The sequence below is a fragment of the Salvelinus alpinus genome, chromosome 6 (assembly GCF_045679555.1).
Source record: "Salvelinus alpinus chromosome 6, SLU_Salpinus.1, whole genome shotgun sequence".
NCBI classification, from domain to species: domain Eukaryota; kingdom Metazoa; phylum Chordata; class Actinopteri; order Salmoniformes; family Salmonidae; genus Salvelinus; species Salvelinus alpinus.
The window spans coordinates 76,577,830-76,604,172 of NC_092091.1; the positions used below are offsets into that span (position 1 = coordinate 76,577,830).

A 26,343-nucleotide genomic window follows, 5' to 3' on the forward strand; every position below is an offset into this window, starting at 1 on the left:
TTTGAATCACAGACCCCACCGGCTGCCCTCATAAACTGGTTGATAACAGAATACAACCCTATTGTAATGAGAACCATGCTTTTATTAAATAACTATTATGTGATATAATCATACATGCCATTTAGCAGATGCTTTTATCCAAAGCAACTTATAGTCACGTGTGCAATCATTTCACATATGGGTCCCGGGAATCGAACCCACAGTCCTGGCGTTGCAAACACTATGCTCTACAAACCAAGCTACAGAGGACCACACTACACTATGTACAGGGCTGTATTCCGTCATCTGTCGTTTACTAGGGCCGACAGGCTAGGATAAGTGGTCAGGGTGATGATGTGATGCTGCAGAGTGGGTGGATTTACAGTAGTCAATCAGGAAGTAGAACATGTTTTATGAAGCTAGAATGCTACATTTAGTGAATGTCTATTGGTTAAAAACATTGGTAATTTGGACTCCATGACGTGGCCCTTATCAAGTAGTGGTGAACCTTCAGTGGAGCCAGGTGGGGAATTGGCCAGAGTGGTGATGTCATGTTGTCCCAGAGTGGTGATGTCATGTTGTTCCAGAGTGGTGATGTGATGTCACAGATTTGGTACATCATTGCGCAAGTTAGGCTACACATCATGAAATATGAGACAAACGACAGACAGTAGCGTAGGCTACAAGTATCAAAATAGATTGAACGTGAATATATGATTGAAATAGGCCTATAACCTAATGTGTTTATATTTGAATGCAGTCATCTTTGTATTTGTAGTCAACTTTGTTCTGAAGTTATCGGCACTCACAGAGAAATTGATAAAACATGTGATTCTATGTTTTACAGACATCTTCGGTGTATAAAGTGACCCGGGAGAGCAACAAAACATTTAATGAAGCACTTAGCTGTTCTATGTGTGGTCCGAGGCAGGCCTTAGACTACGAGTGTTTTCAAGTGCAAAGTTAATAACAACGGTTTTGGGAAACAGCTCGGATTTATCAATGTTCCTACAAAAGTTCTGAAGATGAACTCAGTCTTAAGATTATTTTGGGAAACCGGGCCCAGGCGAGTTTCACAGGCTACTAAACTACCTCCGTATCATAACAAAACAAATATCACGAGTCACAAATGCAGCAGGAAAGCAGAGCTTTTTATTCATGCCAGAGAGGTAAACCGGACACAAAAATTAAAACATCAATATTACAGTGCAAGTGACATGATGAGAAATTGCCCAGAGAGAAGCTGCTGGCACTTTTTTACACCAGAAACATTCATTTTCATGGTGGCATTGGGAACATTCCCAGATGAAAACTTTGCAGATGCCTGCCAGATCTAACAACACCTGGATAGGTGTTAATAAACATATTAGCTTTCTTTATCATATCATACAGCAACCTGATGCCCAATTGCGCCATCCCTAGCTATGTTTCCATGAACTTGTCCAGTGATGTTTTGTAGACATTTAGAAAGTTGCCTGCTACGACGCGTTTCCACTGAACGTGTCGATAAAAACAGATGGACGTAATGACATCACACCTATAGGGTTGAATAAAAATGTTGTGGTTGAAGTGTTTCAATGACCCATTTAGGCAAATTGGCAATTAATACATTGGTGATAGCCTGTATGCCCTCCAACCTATCTGTTTCATGTCTCAGGCAAAAGCCAGCATGAATAGAATGCAAGAATTGACTGATATTTGTCATATTCGAATAATTATCATCATGTGCCAACGTATCGCCACGGTGCCATAGTGAAACTTGCACTCTAGTAGATCTGAAATAATTGGATGTTGAAACTTGTATCTAGCCAATCAGAAAAGCAAGGCGAAGCATTTCAGGGATTCTGGAAAGTCAGGACAAGGATCCTGCAAAGAAACGTTGTGTTTAAAGTTGAGAAATAGCTTTAGCAAGCAGTAGGCATTTAGAATGAAATGTAGAGGGGAGCTTTATAGTTAAGTGATAACATCACGTGCCCCGCGTTCCTTCCACATTGTTCGGCAATCATCATTTATATTTAAAAATATATATTTTCATCATCGTTTGATGAAACAAAGAAAGTTTGAAAAAAGACAAAATCCACTCCTGTTGAATGGATAAAACGTTGTTGATCTTTAGAAAGCTAAAGCAAAGCACTCAATATAGGGTAGGGGAAACGTCTCGAGTGGCGCAAAAGGGAATATAATATTGCGGATAAAATTCTGAAAGGCACAATTTCATGTGTACAACATCTAAAGACCTGCATCACTATACTGAGAGCGTTGCCGTTTCTAAAAGGACGTATTTGGGTGTTTATGGAGCCTTTGTTCAGGTTTTTTCAGAGCCCCATACGACACAACGAGGATGAGGAAGTGGTTTTGGTTTATCTGTTTGGGATAAGTTCTCAAAAACATGTGAAATCACAGAACAGGTATTCTGAACCTGAATAACATCCCATTTACATCAAAAATAGAAATATGGTTGAGAAATGTATCTTCTCCTTTAACTTCTTGAGCCTATGGGGGGTGCTATTTCGATCTTGGAAATATTGGTCTCCAAATTAAACTGCCTAGTACTCAATTCTTGCTCGTACAATATGCATATTATTATTATTATTGGATAGAAAACACTCTCTAGTTTCTATAACCGTTGGAATTATGTCTCTGAGTGAAACAGAACTCATTCTACAGCACTTTTCCTGCCAGGGAGTGAGATTTCAGAAATCTTGGCCCCTGCTCCCAGGTCAGTTCATAAGTCCCTGTGAATGCTATGATGCTACAAACACTGCCTACGCCTTCCTCTAGATGTCAGTAAGCGGGGAGATTTTGAATGGAGTGGATTGCGCAATCTGGGCTCTATAAATAGACCCTGGAGCGGAAAGACCGTCCTTTTCAACAGTGCGCTCGACGCAGAGTGGTCGTCGGACTGGCCTCCTTCCAAGCTTTGGTTTAGCCACTTATATATCGCCGGTCATGTTTTTACTCGTTATAGGTCTTAAAAACATCATAAGGTAGTTAATTTAAACGGTTTTATAGCAATTTATATCCGTTTAGTGCGATTTTGAGGCATTTCTTTGTGACGCACTTTGAAGAGCTGGTCACGTTTCCAGTACATGCCGAACGTTAGTGGCCATTTCGACAGGACAAGAGGACATCTTTCGACCAAAAGACGATTAGACCGGAGAAAGGATACATTGCCCAAGATTCTGATGGAAGATCAGCTCATAGTAAGAACTATTTATGATGATAAATCGTTATTCTGTTGAAAAATGTCAAACGCATATATCGCCATTTTTTTTTGTGTAGCTTCGCTTGGCGAACCCTGTATTGCACAGTAAGGATAATTTTAGAAATGTAATTCAGCGATTGCATTAAGAACTAATTTGTCTTTCGATAACTGTTCACCCTGTATTTTTTAGTAAAGTTTATGATTAGTTATTCATTAGACTAGATCACTGTCAAAGATGGCGCCCGACATTTTCGGCCTAGTTTGGCTACTATTCTCATTGTATAACCACGTTTTTTTGTGGCTAAATATGCACATTTTCGAACAAACTCTATATGTATGTTGTAATATGATGTTACAGGAGTGTCATCGGAAGAATTCTGAGAAGGTTAGTGAAAAAATTTATATATTTTGGCGATGATAACGTTATCGCTCTCTTTGGCTTGAATCAATGCTCGGGTAACGTTTGCACATGTGGTATGCTAATATAACGATTTATTGTGTTTTCGCTGTAAAACACTTAGAACATCTGAAATATTGTCTGAATTCACAAGATCTGTGTCTTTCCATTGCTATGCGCTGTGTATTTTTAAGAAATGTTTTATGATGAGTAAATTGGTAATACACGTTGCTCTCTGTAGTAATTCTAGTCGCTTTGGTGAGATTTGTGATGGTGGCTGCAATGGCAAACTATGATTTATACCTGAAATATGCACATTTTTCTAACAAAACCTATGCTATACAATAAATATGTTATCAGACTGTCATCTGATGAGGTTTTTTCTTGGTTAGTGGCTATCAATATCTTTATTTGGTCGAATTTGTGATAGCACCTGATGGAGTAAGAAACTGATGGAGTTAGAAAAGTGGTGTCTTTTGCTAACGTGGTTAGCTAATAGATTTACATATTTTGTCTTCCCTGTAAAACATTTAAAAAATCAGAAATGATGGCTTTATTCACAAGATCTGTATCTTTCATTTGGTGTCTTGGACTTGTGATTTAATGATATTTAGATGCTACTATTTAATTGTGACGCTATGCTAGCGATGATAATCAGTGGGGGGGGGGTTGGGGGTGCTTGTCAAGTGGGACGCTAGCGTCCCAACTATCCCAGAGAAGTTAAGTTTAAGAAGTAGTATCAGGTTGGCAGTCAGTCAGTCCATGAGGTTAAGATCAGATAAGTAAGTCTCTGAGGGACGTAGTGAAGAAGGCAGAGACCAGCAGACACACCAACAGTGGGAGGGACAGAGCGAGGGAGGGCGGTCCCGCACTGCGGACGATGGAAAACCGACAGGTGCCGACATTCATGGCCTTGTCCACCGCCACCAGCTCCACTGTCAGAGAGCAGCATGAAGCGTTGAACGCTGCTGTAACAACCGTCTGCTTTAGGTCCGTGTGGGTGAGGTTACCCGCGCCCTGGCGGTGTTTGAGGCTGGTGATGCCCGTGCCATTGACACCGTCGGTCATGTTGGCAGAGAGCTGCCAGAAGGCAGAGCTGCAGGCTGCTGGGTCAGCTGGGCAGTCGACCGATGAAACGATGACCATCTCACACTGGGGAGGGGTGAAATCTGTCACCTGCAGAGAGAGAGAGAGAGAGAGACAGACACCGTGATTATCATGATGAGGGAGAAGTGGAGACAGCCCATAGAGTGGAGACGGCCCATATAGGTGAGACGGCTCATATAGTGGAGACAGCCCACATAGTGGAGACAGCCCACATAGTGGAGACAGCCCACATAGTGGAGACAGCCCATTTAGTGGAGACAGCCCATATAGTGGAGACAGCTCATATAGTGGAGACAGCCCATATTGTGGAGACAGCCCATATAGTGGAGACAGCTCATATAGTGGAGACAGCCCATATAGTGGAGACAGCTCATATAGTGGAGACAGCTCATATAGTGGAGACAGCTCATATAGTGGAGACAGCCCATATAGTGGAGACAGCCCATATGGTGGACAAAGCTCATATAGGCCTCTCAGGTCTCTAGTGTATCTTTATCTATACCTCTACTCTCTAGCATGTCTACTATATCTGTACATATATCTGAGGTTACCTTGGTGACAACAGAGAGGCGCAGGACGGCATAGTTGGAGTCGGACGCCCCGGGGGCCACTGCCTCGATGGTTAAGGTGACATCTGTTCCTGAGGGTGTGTTGGCGGGCACCGTGATGGTCAGTTCACCGGTGGCGTTTCCTCCGGTGGTCACAGCGATGCTGATAAGATAGCATTAATTGTCAATACAAATTATGCCAAGAGAGGACAATATTTATTAAGGTTTTTGCCAGCATAGAGGAGAAGCTGATTTTGAACAGATCTGTTTTGGTCCCTAATCTGTTTATGCTTAAATTGCTTCTATGGCCAATGTGTACAAACAGATCTGGAATCAGCCTCAGGCTTTGATATTCCAGCCGTGATCCCTACCTGCCGGGGACGTTCATTTTGAAGTCTCGGTCATTTCTGGCACTGATTTTGTAGCTGCCTCCAGTGGCATCGGTCATGACGGTGAAGGGAAGGGTGAAGGGTTTACCAGGCTCCATGCTTCTGTCCACCACGGCCTGAGAAGACAAGAAGAACAAGAAAGAGGAATTGTTGAGGAGCTGTTGTGAGGTCCACTTTTGAAAATGTCTATGACCATGGTTTTTATCTAACACTATCCCAACATGCAATATAGACTCCGTCACGATTTACAAATGAAATCAATGTAAACAGGAAGTGTGTCAGCATCACTTACCTTGATGGTAACCTTGGAGACGGACATCTGAGTGGTGGACTGTCTCTGGAACACGGTGGAGGAGACCACGTCTGTCCCGTTCAACATCACCACAAACTCCCCCGCAGGGACCTTGGTTACCGTAACTAGGAACTCCCCGTTGCCCATGTCTTCCAGGGCCCCACCTACGACCTCTGACCCTGACACTGTCACCAAGGCAATGTCAGCCACCTTGACAGAGGCTGGGCCCTTCCTGCCCAACACCGATACCAACAACATGGCAGGCATACCTGGGAGGAGAGGAGGAACGGAGGGAAAGCGAGAGGAGGAAGAGTATAAGGATAGGGAGATAAAAGAGGAAGAGAGAGAGGAGGAAACATGCTCTTGAAGGGTGTGGCTTTGTAACTGTTCTAGGTTCAGATACATTATGACAAATTATCATTAATGACATTTTATGACTGATTAAAACTTCTCACGAGTCACCATCCCGGAACCGGGAGCACCCCCATCAGTAAAAAAGCTGACTAGCATAGCCTAGCATAGCGTCACAAGTAAATACTAGCATCTAAATATCATTAAATCACAAGTCCAAGACACCAGATGAAAGATACACATCTTGTGAATCCAGCCATCATTTCAGATTTTTCAAATGTTTTACAGGGAAGACACAATATGTAAATCTATTAGCTAACCACGATAGCAAAAGACACAACTTTTTTTTCCCACCATTTTTTTCCTGCATAGGTAGCTATCACAATTTCGACCAAATAAAGATATAAATAGCCACTAACCAAGAAACAACTTCATCAGATGACAGTCTGATAACATATTTATTGTATAGCATATGTTTTGTTAGAAAAATGTGCATATTTCAGGTATAAATCATAGTTTACCATTGCAGCCACCATCACAACTCTCACCAAAGCAACTAGAATAACTACAGAGACCATTGTGTATTACCTAAATACTCATCATAAAACATTTCTGAAAAATACACAGCGTACAGCAAATGAAAGACAAAGATCTTGTGAATCCAGCCAATATTTCAGATTTTTTAAGTGTTTTACAGCGAAAACACAATATAGCATTATATTAGCTTACTACAATAGCCAACCACACAACAGCATTGATTCAGGCCAACAATAGCGATAGCGACAAAACCAGCAAAAGATATTCATTTTTTCACTAACCTTCTCAAACTTCTTCAAATGACAGTCCTATAACATCATATTACACAATACATATAGAGTTTGTTCGAAAATGTGCATATTTAGCGGCACAAATCGTGGTTATACAATGAGAAAAGTAGCCAAACTGCCAGCTATATGTCGGGAGAAATCTTGGGAGGCACCTAGTCTAATCAGTAACTAATCCTAAACTTGACTAAAAAATACAGGTTGGACAGCAAATGAAAGATACATTAGTTCTTAATGCAATCGCTGTGTTAGATTTTTAAAATTAACGTTACTACGACATACAGCGTGCGTTAAAGCGAGACCGCACTGAGATTAATGGCGGAATATGAGTTTTACATTTTTCAACAGAACAACGAATTAACATCATATATAGTTCTTACTATTTGATGAGCTCCCATCAGAATCTTGGGTAAGGTGTCCTTTGTCCAAAAGAATCGTTGCTCGGTTGTAGATTGTCGCCTTCAACGTTGGAATTAGCAGTAAACATTAGCCATGTGGCAAAGACGTGCCCAACTCACTAAAACGCAGCATAAATAAATATCAGAAAATCGCAATATAATGATATAAACTGATATAACTCGGTTTAAAATAACAACATTATGATGTCTTTAACACCTATATCGAATAAAAACAGAGCCGGATATATCTAAGGGCTATAAAGGGAGCTTTCTATAACGACACCCAGAGGTCCTTTCTGCGTCCTGGCGAAGTGAACAAAGGACGGACCTCACGTTCCCAGCCCATTTATAAGCTCTCAGATCTGCCTAGCAACACCATTTCAATTCTCACTATTCGCTGACATCCAGGGGAAGGCGTATGCAGTGCATCTCAACCAATAGAAGACAGGCAGATTTATAAACGGATCTCAGAACAGCCGGCAGATTTCAGCATTCTCACATCCTCATAGGAAAATTGCTATAACTCCAGTTCTGTTTTACTCACAGATATAATTCAAACGGTTTTAGAAACTAGAGTGTTTTCTATCCAATAGTAATAACAATATGCATATTGTACGAGCAAGAATTGAGTACGAGGCAGTTTAATTTGGGAACGAAATTATTACAAAGTGCCAACAGCACCCCCTATTGAGAAAAGAAGTACCAATGATGTTTTGTGACTGATTATAGGGAGTAATGACGTTTTGTGACTGATTATAGGGAGTAATGACGTTTTGTGACTGATTATAGGTAGTAATGATGTTTTGTGACTGATTATAGGTAGTAATGATGTTTTGTGACTGATTATAGGTAGTAATGATGTTTTGTGACTGATTATAGGTAGTAATGACGTTTTGTGACTGATTATAGGTAGTGATGATGTTTTGTGACTGATTATAGGTAGTAATGATGTTTTGTGACTGATTATAGGTAGTAATGATGTTTTGTGACTGATTATAGGTAGTAATGATGTTTTGTGACTGATTATAGGTAGTAATGATGTTTTGTGACTGATTATAGGGAGTAATGACGTTTTGTGACTGATTATAGGGAGTAATGACGTTTTGTGACTGATTATAGGTAGTAATGATGTTTTGTGACTGATTATAGGTAGTAATGATGTTTTGTGACTGATTATAGGTAGTAATGATGTTTTGTGACTGATTATAGGTAGTAATGACGTTTTGTGACTGATTATAGGTAGTGATGATGTTTTGTGACTGATTATAGGTAGTAATGATGTTTTGTGACTGATTATAGGTAGTAATGATGTTTTGTGACTGATTATAGGTAGTAATGATGTTTTGTGACTGATTATAGGTAGTAATGATGTTTTGTGACTGATTATAGGTAGTAATGATGTTTTGTGACTGATTATAGGTAGTAATGATGTTTTGTGACTGATTATAGGTAGTAATGATGTTTTGTGACTGATTATAGGGAGTAATGACGTTTTGTGACTGATTATAGGTAGTAATGATGTTTTGTGACTGATTATAGGTAGTAATGATGTTTTGTGACTGATTATAGGTAGTAATGATGTTTTGTGACTGATTATAGGTAGTAATGACGTTTTGTGACTGATTATAGGTAGTGATGATGTTTTGTGACTGATTATAGGTAGTAATGATGTTTTGTGACTGATTATAGGTAGTAATGATGTTTTTTGACTGATTATAGGTAGTGATGACGTTTTGTGACTGATTATAGGTAGTAATGACGTTTTGTGACTGATTATAGGTAGTGATGACGTTTTGTGACTGATTATAGGTAGTAATGACGTTTTGTGACTGATTATAGGGAGTAATGACGTTTTGTGACTGATTATAGGGAGTAATGACGTTTTGTGACTGATTATAGGGAGTAATGACGTTTTGTGACTGATTATAGGTAGTAATGATGTTTTGTGACTGATTATAGGTAGTAATGACGTTTTGTGACTGATTATAGGTAGTGATGATGTTTTGTGACTGATTATAGGTAGTAATGATGTTTTGTGACTGATTATAGGTAGTAATGATGTTTTGTGACTGATTATAGGTAGTGATGACGTTTTGTGACTGATTATAGGTAGTAATGACGTTTTGTGACTGATTATAGGTAGTGATGACGTTTTGTGACTGATTATAGGTAGTGATGACGTTTTGTGACTGATTATAGGTAGTAATGACGTTTTGTGACTGATTATAGGGAGTAATGACGTTTTGTGACTGATTATAGGGAGTAATGACGTTTTGTGACTGATTATAGGGAGTAATGACGTTTTGTGACTGATTATAGGTAGTAATGACGTTTTGTGACTGATTATAGGGAGTAATGATGTTTTGTGACTGATTATAGGGAGTAATGATGTTTTGTGACTGATTATAGGTAGTAGTGACGTTTTGTGACTGATTATAGGTAGTAATGATGTTTTGTGACTGATTATAGGTAGTAATGACGTTTTGTGACTGATTATAGGGAGTAATGACGTTTTGTGACTGATTATAGGTAGTAATGACGTTTTGTGACTGATTATAGGTAGTAATGATGTTTTGTGACTGATTATAGGTAGTAATGACGTTTTGTGACTGATTATAGGTAGTAATGACGTTTTGTGACTGATTATAGGGAGTAATGACGTTTTGTGACTGATTATAGGTAGTAATGATGTTTTGTGACTGATTATAGGTAGTAATGATGTTTTGTGACTGATTATAGGGAGTAATGATGTTTTGTGACTGATTATAGGAAGTAATGATGTTTTGTGACTGATTATAGGGAGTAATGACGTTTTGTGACTGATTATAGGTAGTAATGATGTTTTGTGACTGATTATAGGGAGTAATGATGTTTTGTGACTGATTATAGGGAGTAATGATGTTTTGTGACTGATTATAGGTAGTAATGATGTTTTGTGACTGATTATAGGGAGTAATGATGTTTTGTGACTGATTATAGGGAGTAATGATGTTTTGTGACTGATTATAGGAAGTAATGATGTTTTGTGACTGATTATAGGGAGTAATGCCGTTTTGTGACTGATTATAGGTAGTAATGATGTTTTGTGACTGATTATAGGTAGTAATGATGTTTTGTGACTGATTATAGGTAGTGATGACGTTTTGTGACTGATTATAGGTAGTAATGACGTTTTGTGACTGATTATAGGTAGTGATGACGTTTTGTGACTGATTATAGGTAGTAATGACGTTTTGTGACTGATTATAGGGAGTAATGACGTTTTGTGACTGATTATAGGGAGTAATGACGTTTTGTGACTGATTATAGGGAGTAATGACGTTTTGTGACTGATTATAGGGAGTAATGATGTTTTGTGACTGATTATAGGGAGTAATGATGTTTTGTGACTGATTATAGGTAGTAGTGACGTTTTGTGACTGATTATAGGTAGTAATGATGTTTTGTGACTGATTATAGGTAGTAATGACGTTTTGTGACTGATTATAGGGAGTAATGATGTTTTGTGACTGATTATAGGTAGTAGTGACGTTTTGTGACTGATTATAGGTAGTAATGATGTTTTGTGACTGATTATAGGTAGTAATGACGTTTTGTGACTGATTATAGGTAGTAATGACGTTTTGTGACTGATTATAGGGAGTAATGACGTTTTGTGACTGATTATAGGTAGTAATGATGTTTTGTGACTGATTATAGGTAGTAATGATGTTTTGTGACTGATTATAGGGAGTAATGATGTTTTGTGACTGATTATAGGAAGTAACGAAGTTTTGTGACTGATTATAGGGAGTAATGACGTTTTGTGACTGATTATAGGTAGTAATGATGTTTTGTGACTGATTATAGGGAGTAATGATGTTTTGTGACTGATTATAGGGAGTAATGATGTTTTGTGACTGATTATAGGTAGTAATGATGTTTTGTGACTGATTATAGGGAGTAATGATGTTTTGTGACTGATTATAGGGAGTAATGATGTTTTGTGACTGATTATAGGAAGTAATGATGTTTTGTGACTGATTATAGGGAGTAATGCCGTTTTGTGACTGATTATAGGTAGTAATGATGTTTTGTGACTGATTATAGGGAGTAATGATGTTTTAAGGAAGATTATAGGTAGTAAGACTTGTTCTGTTTATGAAAGGTAAAGGTCTCTTTTACAAGGGATCCCTGCATGACAACAATTGCACAATCAAGGCAGCATGGGAGCATAGGAAATACACTAACAAATGCTTTTTAAATACAAAACATGAATCATGAAAAACAACCACTTTGCTCAGTAGAGTTCCTCAACCAACAATCTGAGTCGCCCGAAGGGCACCAACGCATCCATCTGTACAGTGTTCTGAAGACTGAAGGAAGGAATGTCAAGAGTTATCAAGAGCAGATCATACAGTACCTGTGATATGTCTATAGGTAAATGCAGTTTTTGCAAATTGACTTTATAAATGAACAGAATGCAATGTTTTGACCTACAATACATCAAAAAGGACCAGCCTACCTTCCGATAGAGAATGCAGTGAACGCAAAACTTGTCGCCCGTGATAAAACGATGTATAACTGCATCTAACGGCTTCAACACACACACACAAAAATCTGCCCCCCCCCCAAAGCTATGTCCTGCTCCTACCCTGACTTTTCCTAAATGTATTTTACACTGCTAATTTGTCCTGCTCCTACCCTGACTTTTCCTAAATGTATTTTACACTGCTAATTTGTCAGAACAGAAAAATATTTAGAGCCTTTCTACCTGTTTTTTCACTCTTATTCCTAACTAAATCCGCCAAATCAACCTATGACATTGGTACCAAGCCAGGCACTAACGTGTCTCTCTCTCCTAACTGAATGAATGACCAATGGGTGATAATTGTTCACCCTACTTCACAATTGAACTTAAATTAGGCCTAGCTGAATAATGAGGGTGAATAAGTTGATTTCATTTAGAAAAACAATAGTTAAATGATGAGTTTGTGTTATGCCTATTTATCAGCAGAAAATAATTTGACCATGCGCCTTGGGTGTGGACACCGTTCTCTTTAAATTTGTAATTTGTATAAAATAAGCTGTTATGGGACTGTTTTCTATTACTAATCAAATGTATTGTAAAGGGAAACGAAGACATGATACATGTTGCGGTAGGCCTTTAGAATAATGCTAAACATATATATCCTTGACTCTATCCAGCGAAGCAATTGATTCCAGCCTACTGAATGAGTGACAACTGGATGGAACGGGCAGTAACTGTGCACCTTACTTCACAATAGATTTTAAATGAGGCCTAACTGAATGGTAAGGAGGGTGAGGAGGAGGTTTAATTTAATAGTGTAGTGAGTTGAATGATGAAAATGAAACAGTACGCGGGACATGTCTATGGGTGAACTCAAAGCATTGATTGCACTCTTGTATGTCCGCGGAGCATATGGCGGAGAGAGCACGGAGGTGGAGTCATTTTGGTCTGATAGGTACGTATGGCGTGGACTTTTTCCCGAGAGACCATGCCACGCAACCGCTTCAGAGAGTCCCGGTGAGCGACTGTCTGAGACTGTGGTTTTGAGACTTGTGTAGCCTTACATGGGCAAAGGTAGAAATGTGACTACGGACAACTTCTTCACATCAATTTCCCTGGCAGAAAAGTTGATCGCAAAGAAGACTAGGCTGCTCCGAACAATGAACAAACAAAGGCGGGAGCTGCCCCCCTCTGTGCAAACACAACATACCAGGAGAGATGTCCTCCGCATCAGTGATGGAGAGTGGTAAAGCAACACTCACGGTGTACAGGTGGTAAAGAAATAAGAGTGTTTGCATCTTCAGCACCATGCATCCCACTGTTGCCATTGGCAGTGACCAGAAGAAGAATACGGAGACATTGACAGATTACAATCGTACAAAGCTATGTATCTCTTCCATATACAGATAGCCAAACACCAAATATTATATTACATTCATATTATTGTTATTGTTAGTATTATTATATAATTCTAAAATTGTCTATTCTATTTTATTGAATGCAATAGGTTGGTGTGGATGCACTCGACCAGATGGCAAGACTTTACTCTGTAAAAGGACGTACTCATCGCTGGCCTGTTGAGGTGTTCTACAACGTGCTCGACATGACTGCTATCAACGCGCACGTATTGTACAAACAATGCCTCGACAAGACAGTCAGCAAGAGAGATTTCATCATGGATCTGGCGATCTGGCATGTGTGCTTCCTGAGAACCACATGAACGCTAAGTAAGAAGCTACAGTCGCCTAGCAGGCTGCCAAGGCCGAAGCGTGTCCTGCTCTCCCTCTTCCCCAAGCACCCCAGCCCCCACTGGGGAAAAGAAGACAGGCTGCCAAGGCCGCAGCGTGTCCTGCTCTCCCTCTTCCCCAAGCACCCCAGCCCCCACTGGGGAAAAGAAGACAGACTGCCAAGGCCGCAGCGTGTCCTGCTCTCCCTCTTCCCCAAGCACCCCAGCCCCCACTGGGGAAAAGAAGACAGACTGCCAAGGCCACAGCGTGTCCTGCTCTCCCTCTTCCCCAAGCACCCCAGCCCCCACTGGGGAAAAGAAGACAGGCTGCCAAGGCCGCAGCGTGTCCTGCTCTCCCTCTTCCCCAAGCACCCCAGCCCCCACTGGGGAAAAGAAGACAGGCTGCCAAGGCCGCAGCGTGTCCTGCTCTCCCTCTTCCCCAAGCACCCCAGCCCCCACTGGGGAAAAGAAGACAGGCTGCCAAGGCCGCAGCGTGTCCTGCTCTCCCTCTTCCCCAAGCACCCCAGCCCCCACTGGGGAAAAGAAGACAGGCTGCCAAGGCCGCAGCGTGTCCTGCTCTCCCTCTTCCCCAAGCACCCCAGCCCCCACTGGGGAAAAGAAGACAGGCTGCCAAGGCCGCAGCGTGTCCTGCTCTCCCTCTTCCCCAAGCACCCCAGCCCCCACTGGGAAAAATAAGACACACTGTCAAGTCGGCAGGTGCACACGAAACAAGGCCCGTGAAAACATTGTTCACTGCAACCGATTTATTTGAAAGCTGTGTGAGGACTGTGGACCTGAAGCATAAAGAGAAGACGATATTGATTCATGCTAAAGGCACGGGTATAAAGGCACAATACTGTGTCTGATACAATTAACAAATTACTGTTTTTATATCTTGTCATTAATATATTTTCCTGAATATTTCTTTATGCAATTCATCCTTTACAATTGTTCATGCGCTTGTGCTTTTGTTTAGGAATACAGAAAATCATTTCACATGCGCACCTGGCTGGTTATATTATTATTATTATTTTCATAATCATCAGCTTTTTGGTTTCTACATTGCCAAAAAAAAACTATAACTGGACTTTATAAATTACCATAACTCTATTAATAATTGAATCTACAAATAAAGTGGATCAAATGTATTACACTGTAATGTCTTTATTGTAAGGGAAACGAAAATAGGCTATAGGCCTACATTTTTTGTAGGACTTTGTAGAATAATACAAAACATATTCTTGGACTCTATCTAAACAAATAACTATTACAAAATACATATTTTCACAAATATTTCTTAATGTAATTAATCCTTTACAATAGTTTAGGCAATATTTATCAAGCATTGGAGCACATGTTTGGACACCTTGCTGGTTGATATGATGCATATGCTAAAATGGACGCCCGGCAACGTTCTCTAGCGGGTATTTATATGCTGAAAGGCCAGGCGGTTCTAGTGTTTTAAGTCGCAGCTGCATTCAAGTAGAATATGTCTCCATGACATCGCCACAGTAATGATAATGATTTTAAGATGATGTTGTTCTGTTTACCTGCTTGCGGACGGCCAGAGATGAGGGCGTATCCTGGATGAGGTCCATCGAAGGTCTCCACAAAGTCATAAATGAAGGCAATGGTACTCTGACCTGGAGACAAACACACGGACGCTTGAACACACATCGATCTGGTCTCACAATTTTTGTATTATTCTGTACGTAAATCCGAGACACTCCATTTAGTGTTATCTGTTATGTTTCATATGTTATGTATTAATTTGTGGATGTCCATCATCCATTTCGGATGATATGTTACAAATTGCAATTGGTACAATATGTTACGAATTATAAATATGTTACGAATTTGGGAAACAAACAATCCATTGACAGAAAACATAGGTCTTTACTTTCCCTCGTACATTAACGGCCCGGGGAAGAGTCACAGGGGAGATGAGGAGAATGTGTCTATTTGAAAGATTTAGAAACATGTTGTAGCTTGTGCCATTTACATGTTTTGTTTAAGTAGCTCTCGTGCTAGAAAAGGTTGGAGACCCCTGGATTAGGGTTAAGGTTAGGAGTTAGGTCAAATAGCTAAGGTTAGGGTTAGGGGAAGAGTTAGTTAAAAGGGTTAAGGTTCAGGTTAGGTTTAGCTAACATGCTAAGTGGTTGCAAAGTTGCTAATTAGCTAAAATGCTAAAGTTGTCCATGGTGAGATTTGAACACGTAACCTTTGGGTTGTTAGACAATTTGCATTATACACCCACCATCCACCCTCTTTTTGTTTTCGCCTTAAGAAACCTTCTGTCTTATGTAACCATACCAAACGTAACATATCACACTAACTTGAGTTTCCAAGATTGACTTTTACTATGTTACATCTAGTCTATGAGACCAGGCTGCAGACAGACACAGTGAGTGAGGGCTGTATTCTCTCCCTTCTCTATATGGCTCCTCCAGACCTGGGTTCAAATTGTTAAATCGTTTTGACATGGTTTTAAATAGTATTTTAAAGTATTCTAAATGATTTCAAACAGTTTTTGAACCCAGGTCTGGGCACTGTATGTATCATGACTGCCTTCTAGTGTTGAGCGTGAGCATAACACACATAATTAAACAGAATATGCGTATCTCTATGGTAACTCACCCGTGACCTTCAGTGTGTAGGGCTGGTTGGAGTTCATGCTGATTTCCCATAATCCCGTCTGTTTGTTGGAGGCCAGGCGGACCCGGTAGAGGTTGCCCACCGTCTGGACAGTCCCCAGTTTCCCGTTGGCCTCATTCTGTTTCTGGGTCACACCTGTAGGAGCAAGGAGGGTGAAATGGGATTATTGCAGGATGCCAGTCAAACATACCTGGCCACACCTGGTGGAACACATTCAAGCATGGTTGTCTCACACACAGGGGTGTAAAGTACTTAAGTAAGTAGTTTTTTGGTGGTATCTGTGCTTTACTTTACTATTTATATTTTTTATTACTTTTACTTTTACTCCACTACATTCCTAAAATAAATAATGTACTTTTTACTCTATACATTTTCCCTGCAGCTCAAAGTACTCGTTACATTTAGAATGCTCAAGCAGGACAGAATTATGGCACCTATCAATATAGCGCTTTGCCATCCCTACTGCCTCTGATCTGGAGGTGTTTGTAAATGATGTCTTAGTGTTGGAGTGTGCCCCTGTCTGTCCGTCTGCTTTGCTTAATATCAGGAATTTGATGTATAGCATTTACTTTTACTTTGTACTTTTACTCAAGTATGACTATTGATTACTTTTTCTCCTACTGTCCTTAAGTACATTTAAAACCAGATACTTTTAGACTTTTACTCAAGTTTACTGGATAACTTTCACTTTTAATTGAGTCATTTTCTGGTAAGGTTTCTTTACTTTTACTCAAGTATGACAATTGAGTACTTTTTCCACCACTGCTCACACATCCCCATCGCACGCGTCTGGCTATAGGGCAGCAACCAAGATTCTCCACTTCTGACCTTAGATCAGTGTCCAGAGGAAACGTCATCCTACTCTGTGAGGTGAACTCTTACCTAAAACCTTACCTTAGATCTGTCTATGTGTTTGAGGTTCTTACGTGCAGGGATCTTCAGGGTGAAGGTGAGGGTCTTTCCAGTGATGTTTGAGGTTCTTACCTTCAGGGTTCTTCAGGGTGAAGGTGAGGGTATTTCCAGTGATATAGATGGTGATGTTGTTCAGAGACTCGTCCAGCAGGAAGGAGAATGTCTCAGCTCTGCCTGGGTTCCTCGCTCGCTGTAGGACTGTCACCTGAGGAGGAGGAGAAATGAACAGAATGAGAAAGGAGAGAAAGTGGAAGTGACAGAAATAGTTACCTACTGTTTTTATTTAATGTATTTTATTTAACCTTTATTTAACCTTTATTTAACTAGGCAAGTCAGTTAAGAACAAAATCTTATTTACAATGACTGCCTACCAAGAAGCAAAAGCCCTCCTGCGGGACGGAGGTTGGGATTCATGCTATGTTATTTTATGTTATGCTACAGTATGCTATGCTATGTTATTTTATGTTATGCTATGTTATTTTATGCTATGTTATGCTACAGTGTTCTATTTTATGCTATTTTATGCTATGATATTATGTTATGTTATTTTGACATGCCTAGGCATTTTTAAAGTTCATTAAGCACATATTTGTTTTTCATTCATCAAGTTTTGAATGATTTTAAATAAAAAACTGATCCAAAACAAAATGTGTTGACTCACCAGAGCGGAGGTGGAGGAGTCGATGATGACGTCAGTGGCCTGGGGCAGATTTTTCTTGGTGACCCTGATTGCCTGACCACCAGACGCCAGCGCCAGGTCCTTGTAGGTCTCGAATGTAGCTTCGCTGGACTCTACTCCACGCCTCCTCCTTCTAGCACCAGCACCATCACCAGTCATGAAGAAAGACACCTGGAGAGACACAGAGGTGTGTTTGAGAGAGTTTGCCTGGTCGTAATTCATTAGGCACCAAACGAAGAAAGACAGAAAAAAGGCAGTTTTGCTACTGTGTGGCCTAATGAATACAACCCTGAACTGCAGGAAATATTTTCTTCTAAAACAGGAAGTATTTGAGGAAGTGCTCACGGTTGACTTGGTGCTCCTGATCAGGGCCACGATAGTTTCCTTTAATTCAATGTCCTTAGCAACGGCATCTGTGAAAACATAGATGCTGGACGACGCAGGGGCACCGGTCAGCGCCAACTAGAGAGAGAGAGTTATCAAAATCCAGAAAAGAGCTGTTTATTTCAACAACCACCTAAAAGGAAGGATTCCCAAACCTTCCATAACAAAGCCATCACCTACAGAGAGATGAACCTGGAGAAGAGTCCCCTAAGCAAGCTGGTCCAGGGTCTCTGTTCACAAACACAAACAGACCCCACAGAGCCCCAGGACAGCAACACAATTAGACCCAACCAAATCATGAGAAAACAAAAAGATAATTACTTGACACATTGGAAAGAATGAACAGAAAACTAGAATGCCATTTGGCCCTAAACAGAGAGGGCACAGTGGTAGAATAACAGAACACTGTGACTGACCCAAAATTAAGGAAAGCTTTGACTATGTACAGACTCAGTGAGCATAGCCTTGCTATTGAAAAAGGTTGCCGTAGGCAAACCTGTCTCTCAAGAGAAGGCAGGCTATGTAAACACTGCCCACAAAATGAGGTGGAAACTGAGCTGCACTTCCTAACCTCCTGCCAAATATATGACCATATTAGAGACACACATTTCCCTCAGATTACACAGACCCACAAAGAATTTGGAAAAAAATCATATTTTGATCAACTCCTGTATCTACTGGGTGAAATACCACATTGTTCAATCACAGCAGCAATATTTGTGACATGATGCCACAGGAAAAGGGCAACCAGTGAAGAACAAACACCATTGTAAATACAACTCATATTTATTTAGATTTATTTTCCCTTTTGTACTTTAACTATTTGCACATTGTTACAACACATAATATGACGTCTGAATTGTCTTTTTTCTTTTGGAACTTGTGTGTAATATTTACAGTTCACTTTTTATTGTTTGTTTCACTTTTGTTTATCCAACGTAAACATATGTTTCCCATGCCAATAAAGCACCTTGAATTTAAATGAGAGAGAGAGAGAGAGAGGGTGTATTTTGTGTCTTTATTTATTGTCAGGTGCACTATAGAGAAAGGGATTATATCTGAAACCTGATTGGAAGATAGTCATGTCAATCACTGTACCTGGAGCCCTGATAGGCACATCTCAGGGAGGTCTCCGCCTCCACCAGCCGTGAGTTTAGCGATCTCTGCTTTCATAACATCAGGGTTTGTCGTTTTTATCAGGGGTCCGAACTCTAAACACACACACACAAACACACAGTGATCACTAAAGCCACTTCCTGACTTCACCATACATCACACAGGCATGTTGGTGAATGCCAGAGTTTGTCAGTGATGTTTTGCTAAGGAGAATGCTTGGTGGAGTATTTAGCCAGCTTTACCTGGGTCGTTGAATGGGACCAGGATGTACTGGGAGGGCTCATCCTGCGTTCCCTTCTTGCTGTCGATGATCTCATAGACGACTCTCTTGGCTTCGAGGATGTCATCACTCATGCTCCCCGTAGTGTCGATCACAAAAACAACCACTGACGAACGCGCTATGCCCATGAGGCTGTGGGAGAGAGAGAGAGAGAGAGAGCGAGAGAGAGAAGAGAGAGAGAGAGAGAGTGTGAGTAACTTCAACATGGGTATTTCCCTCTCCTCCCTTTCACCCCCCTCTACCCCTCTCCTCCCCTTCAACCCCCTCTACCCCTCTCCCCCCCTCTACCCAACTCCTCCCCTTTACCCGCTGTCTACCCGTCTCCTCTGCTTCACCCCCCTCTACCCCTCTCCTCCCCTTCACCCCCCTCTACCCCTCTCCTCCCCTTCCCCCCCCTCTACCCCTCTCCTCCCCTTCACCCCCTCTACCCCTCTCCGTACCGTAGGTAGTTGTTGTCACCGGCGGCTCCCCGGATGTCATCCAGCAGCTGGAGGGTGGCGGTCGTTGCCACGGTGACAGCAGCAGTGTGCAGGGCCACGTTGTCAGAGCGACGCTCGTCCTTGCTGATTCCCCCGCGAGGAGCCTTGGAGCTGGTCAGGTCAGCTGCACCGCCATGACTACACTTACCTGGGAGAAGAGAGGTGATGATGGGTGTTATTTAGAGAGTGTGTGGGTATGTGGGGAGGGTAGTGTGTGTGTATGTGTGTGTGTGTGTGTGTGTGTGTGTGTGTGTGTGTGTGTGTGTGTGTGTGTGTGTGTGTGTGTGTGTGTTGGTGTGTGTACCTTTAGGCTTAGCTGAGGACAAGATCCCCATGTACCCAGAGGTGAGTTTCTTCTCATTAAGAATGTTAGGCAGGATGGAGTTGGAACAGATCCCCCCATTGGCACAGTCACTGCAGGTCGGGGTTTTAACATCTACAAAACCAAAACACAACTTTCAAGGGTCGTTCTTGAATTACGGTGACATGAAGAAAATAGCAGATTTATTTTTATAGGAATGCATTTGGGTACATCTTCCCATTCTAAATGAACCAATATAGCAGCTTAATAACTTTAAATAGTTTTTACCATTATAATAACATTGTACCACCTGTAGGAGTAGTAACATCAATGATGGTATCACCAAGGAGACATTTTAAGTAAATTAGGATTTTCTGAAATGGAGGCCACAAATGCTCAAATCTTTAAAAATGATTTACTACTGCTATGATTAATGATTTTGCTCAGAGTGTTATTTCCCTTCATTTAAATTGACTAACACCAAGTGACACATTGGATTGAGACACACCAAATGATCCATAGAATCCTCAAATGTATGACATAGTGATAGGGTGTGATTAGCTAATCATTTTCTTTAACATAAACCCTCCCCAGATAACCCTTGGAAAGGGGGATACCTAGTCAGTTGTACAACTGAATGCAGTCAACTGAAATGTGTCTTCCGCATTTAACCCAACCCCTCTGAATCAGAGAGGTGCGGAGGGCTGCCTTAATCGACGTCCACGTCTTCGGGGCCCAGGGAACAGTGGGTTAACTGCCTTGCTCAGGGGCAGAATGACAGATTTTTACCTTGTCAGCTCGGGGATTCAATCCAGCAACCTTTTGGTTACTGACCCAATGCTCTAACCACTAGGCTACCTGCTCTAACGACTAGGCTCGAATGCTCAAGGTCATTGTATATCTTTTTCATCTGTGATTTTCAAGGGGGTAACACAAATGACATAAAACTGAGGGACACACATTATCTTCATAGTAAAATAACTATTTTATTAAACGTCTTTGTTTTTATTGATCTATACAATATATGAAATACTTTTGTTCACTGTCATTCAAAATAATTGAAAGATATCTCTAAATTCCCCAAATGTGTCACCACACCTCTACACATCACCAGTGAGACAAGCCAATATGCTAGCCCCCAGTAGTTTCTACAACGCATACAAATACACTACATGACCAAAAGTATGTGGACACCTGTTTGTCAAAAATCTCATTTCAAAATCATGGGCATTAATATGGAGTTGGTCCCCCCTTTTCTGCTATAACATCCTCCACTCGCACGGGAAGGCTTTCCACTAGATGTTTGAATATTGCTGTGGGGACTTCCATTCAGCCACAAGAGCATTAGTGAGATCGGGCACTGATGTTGGGCGATTAGGCCTGGCTCGCAGTCGGCGTTCCAATTCATCCCAAAGATGTTCGATGGGGTTGAGGTCAGGGCTCTGTGCAGGCCTGTCAAGTTCTTCTACACCGATCTCAACAAACCATTTCTCTATGGACCTCGCTTTGTGCATGGGGTCATTGTCAAGCTGATACAGGAAAGGACCTTCCCCAAACTATTGCCACAAACTCAGAAGTACTGAATCGTCTAGAATGTCATTGTATGCTGTAGCGTTAAGATTTCCCTTCCCTGGAACTAAGGGGCCCAAACCATGAAAAACATCCCCAGACCATTATTCCTCCTCCAGCAAACTTTACAGTTGGCACTATGTGTTGAGGCAGGTAGCATTTTCACTGCTCCAGAGTCCCATGGTGGCGAGCTTTACAACACTCTTGGCATTGCACATGGTGATCTTAGGCTTGTGTGAGGCTGCTCGGCCATGGAACCCCATTTCATGAAGCTCCCTACGAAAAGTTATTGTGCAGTCGTTGCTTCCAGAGGCAGTTTGGAACTCGGTAGTGAGTGTTACATCCGAGGACATACGATTTTTACGAGCTTCAGCACTCGGCGGTCCCGTTCTGTGAGCTTGTGTGGCCTAGCAGTTCGCATTGTTGATCCTAGAAATTTCCACTTCACAATAACAGCACCATCAGTTTTCCAGGGCAGCTCTAGCGGGGCAGAAATTTCACAAACTGACTTGTTGGAAATGTGGCATCCTATGACGGTGCTTCTTGACGGTGCTTCTATGACGGTGAAGTCTTCAGTAAGGCCATTTTACTGCCAATGTTTGTCTTTGGAGATTGCATGGCGGTGTGCTCAATTTCATACACCTGTCAGCAACGGGTGTGGGTGAAATAGCCAAATCCACTAATTTAAAGGGGTGTCCACATACTTTTGTATATATAGTGTAGATGTGTTGCAGTATAAAGGACTTCCATTTGTTATATATATATATATTTTTTAAATATTTAATTGTTGTATTTCTCCCCCTTTTTTCTCCCCAAATTCCTGATATCCAATTGCGTTCCAATTACGTTCTTGTCTCATCGCTGCAACTCCCCAACGAGCTCGGGAGAGGCGAAGGTCGAGTCGTGTCCTCAGATTTATCTCTTTATCTCGTCTCCTGTTTTTATCTGCTATCGTTATTTTTCTTCACATTCCATACCACCCTCCCTCCTTCCTTCCATCCTTCCCTACCACCCTACTTCCTTCCCTTCCTTCCCTTCCTTCCCTGCCCTACCACCCTCCCTCCCTCCCTCCTTCCTCACCTGCCCTACCACCCACCCTCCCTCCCTCCTTCCCTGCCCTACCACCCTCCCTCCCTCCCTCCCTCCTTCCCTGCCCTACCACCCTCCCTCCCTCCCTGCCCTACCACCCTCCCTCCTTCCTTCCCTGCCCTACCACCCTCCCCCCTCCTTCCTTCCCTACCCTCCCTCCCTCCTTCCTTCCCTGCCCTACCACCCTCCCTCCCTCCCTCCTTCCCTGCCCTGCCCTACCACCCTCCCTCCCTCCCTCCTTCCTTCCCTGTCCTACCACCCACCCTCCCTCCCTCCCTCCTTCCTTCCCTGCCCTACCACCCTCCTTCCTTCCCTTCCTTCCCTGCCCTACCACCCTCCCTCCCTCCCTCCTTCCTTCCCTGTCCTACCACCCACCCTCCCTCCCTCCCTCCTTCCCTGCCCTACCACCCTCCCTCCCTCCCTCCCTCCTTCCCTGTCCTACCACCCACCCGACCTCCCTCCCTCCTTCCTTCCCTGTCCTACCACCCTCCTTCCCTGCCCTACCACCCTCCCTCCCTCCTTCCCTGCCCTACCACCCTCCCTCCCTCCCTCCTTCCTTCCCTGTCCTACCATCCACCCTCCCTCCCTCCCTCCTTCCCTGCCCTACCACCCTCCCTCCCTCCTTCCTTCCCTGCCCTACCACCCTCCCTCCCTCCTTCCTTCCCTGCCCTACCACCCTCCCTCCCTCCTTCCTTCCCTGCCCTACCACCCTCCCTCCCTCCTTCTTTCCCTGCCCTACCACCCTCCGTCCCTCCTTCCTTCCCTACCTCCCTCCCTCCCTCCCTGTCCTCCCTCCCTCCTTCCTTCCCTGCCCTACCACCCTCCCTCCCTCCCTGTCCTCCCTCCCTCCTTCCTTCCCTGCCCTACCACCCACCCTCCCTCCCTCCCTGTCCTCCCTCCCTCCTTCCTTCCCTGCCCTACCACCCTCCCTCCCTCCCTCCTTCCCTGCCCTACCACCCTCCCTCCCTCCCTCCTTCCCTGCCCTCCCTGCCCTCCCTCCCTCCCTCCCTCCCTGCCCTGCCCTGCCCTACCATCCTCCCTCCCTCCCTCCAGTTGGTTCCCACGCCTAGCTGTCCTCGTTGCTGCTTTAACACAAGCCCACCCTACCTGCCAGGTTTTCCAGTGGGAGATCGGGGCGGATCAGGTTGGCGTAGGGTTCAGTGTATCCCAGATCCACCCAGTTACTGTGGCTGTAGAAGTCCTGACAAAACACAAGCATGTATTATATACCAAGTCTGTGTCTGTGGGAAAGATATCTATCTAATTCCCTATTACAGACACCTCAAGACAGAAGTTAACTTGGTTCAGATGATAACACTTGAGCCAAGGTGAAATATGAAACGAGAGATGAGGTGAGATAGATGTTTTCTTTCTCTCCCCTCCCCCTTCTCCCTCTATCCTTTTATTCCTTTTTATTCATTTAAATTTTATTTAACCTTTATTTTATCAGGGAGTCATACTGAGACCAATGTCACTTTTACAGATCAGCCCTAAATGACAGAAATGACAGAAAATCCACATCAAAAACAGGGGCACAACTTTTACTGGAGATGGGGGGACATGTCCCCCCCACATTCTGAAATTATATTTTGTCCCCCCCAGTTTTATCACTGGAATGTGATACAAAAACATGGCAAAGGTGTACTTTAGGACCATGCGGACACCTCTGAGCGATCAGTAGGTTGTTTGGAGTGTTTGTCTGACAATTTTTTTTAAATAAAATAATAATATGATGTCCCCCCCACTTTCTAAAACCACTTCTATATGCTGCCCTAAATCAAAAACATGGTCATACAAAAAACACATTCATCAGTAATAAGGTGCTCAATCAGCTTTCTGAATTGACCTAGAGGCACCAAAACATCACATTTAAGAACATTTAGAGAAAAACGAAAGGCTGATTAACCTAACTCAGTAGAGACCAAAGGAATTCCCAGAGTATGCCATCCCTGAGACTGGGTGTGGTAACTTGTATGTCTAAAGTTTAGTAATAATGTTTATAAATGAAAACATAGCAATGTATCAACCTCTGTGACATCAAAGAGGTCAAACCAACTTTCTGGTAGAGAATGCTGTGATGAATAGTAAAATTGTCGCCTGTATTAAAGCGCAGTGATAAACTGCATCTAATGGCTTTAATGAAGTGGCAGCTACATTTATATAGATGATGTCGCCATAGTCTAGGACCGATAGGAACATCAGTTGAATAATCTGCTTTAGCACAGCCCGCAAGACATACATTTTTTTCAATCCAATTGGTAGTTTCTAGTTCCATCGCTGCAAATCCTTTACGGACTCGGGAGAGGCAAAGATCGAGAGCCATGTGTCCTCCGAAACACGACCCAGCCAAGCCGCACAGCTTCTTGACACAATGCCCGCTTAACCCGGAAGCCGGCCGCACCAATGTGTTGGAGGAAACACCGTACACCATGTATGCACCCGGCCCGCCACAGGAGTTGCTGGAGTACGATGGGACAAGGAAATCTCGGCCTACCAAACCCTCTCCTAACCCGGACGACGCTGGGCCAATTGTGCGCCGCCTCATGGGTCTCCCAGTCAGCTGTGACACAGCCTGGGATTGAACTTGGGTCTGTATTGACACCTCAAGCACTGTGATGCAGTGCCTTAGACCGCTGCGCCATTCGGGAGGCCAACGCAAATTAATTTTAACAAACAATTGGTCCCTCAAAAAATGTGTCCCACCGTTGAATTTCAAAATCCCGATGTGGCCTTCGAGCCAAAAAGTTTGCCCACCCCTGTACTAGAGTCTATTGACGGACCGTTGCATTGATCTAAGTAACATAATAACAAATCCCCATCAAAATCCGTCAGTTTAAGGAAGAGATATCTGTTTTTTTGCATTGGCTGCCTCTCAAACCACTGCATCCGCCTGTCTGTGGTCAAAGGTGGTCGTGCTACAGCGATGTTTGTCAGACCAAGAGACATCCCGAAAATCGGTCTTCTCAGGAAAATGTCTGTAGCGTCCGAACGGTTTGGCTTACTGACTACAATAACCACTCTATGAAAAGATGAGACTCTCACGAACATAATGGCGTTCAAACAAATGTGTCCCCACGTGTCACGGGACTCGTTACTGGTTAAAATAAATAATGTCAGTATGGAGGTAGTTTTGTGCCTACCCCAAAAAAAGTG

At 42.5% G+C, this 26,343-nt stretch overlaps 1 protein-coding gene across 1 annotated transcript in view; it reads right to left on the reverse strand.

The window, feature by feature from the left end:
* Window positions 1-1,109: 1,109 nt before the first annotated feature.
* Window positions 1,110-26,343, reverse strand: part of LOC139579401 (von Willebrand factor A domain-containing protein 7-like) — a 34,771-nt gene continuing 9,537 nt past the window's right edge. The window contains exons 5-18 of the mRNA XM_071407990.1: window positions 24,298-24,391; window positions 20,536-20,667; window positions 20,193-20,379; window positions 19,715-19,884; window positions 19,455-19,567; window positions 18,318-18,434; window positions 17,955-18,143; window positions 17,366-17,498; window positions 16,364-16,516; window positions 15,277-15,369; window positions 5,918-6,186; window positions 5,608-5,741; window positions 5,240-5,399; window positions 1,110-4,757 (exon numbers count right to left, since the gene is read on the reverse strand). Of these exons, the coding sequence (XP_071264091.1) occupies window positions 4,356-4,757; window positions 5,240-5,399; window positions 5,608-5,741; window positions 5,918-6,186; window positions 15,277-15,369; window positions 16,364-16,516; window positions 17,366-17,498; window positions 17,955-18,143; window positions 18,318-18,434; window positions 19,455-19,567; window positions 19,715-19,884; window positions 20,193-20,379; window positions 20,536-20,667; window positions 24,298-24,391 (2,346 nt within the window). The 3' untranslated portion in view covers window positions 1,110-4,355. The remainder of the gene's footprint in view (window positions 4,758-5,239; window positions 5,400-5,607; window positions 5,742-5,917; window positions 6,187-15,276; window positions 15,370-16,363; window positions 16,517-17,365; window positions 17,499-17,954; window positions 18,144-18,317; window positions 18,435-19,454; window positions 19,568-19,714; window positions 19,885-20,192; window positions 20,380-20,535; window positions 20,668-24,297; window positions 24,392-26,343) is intronic.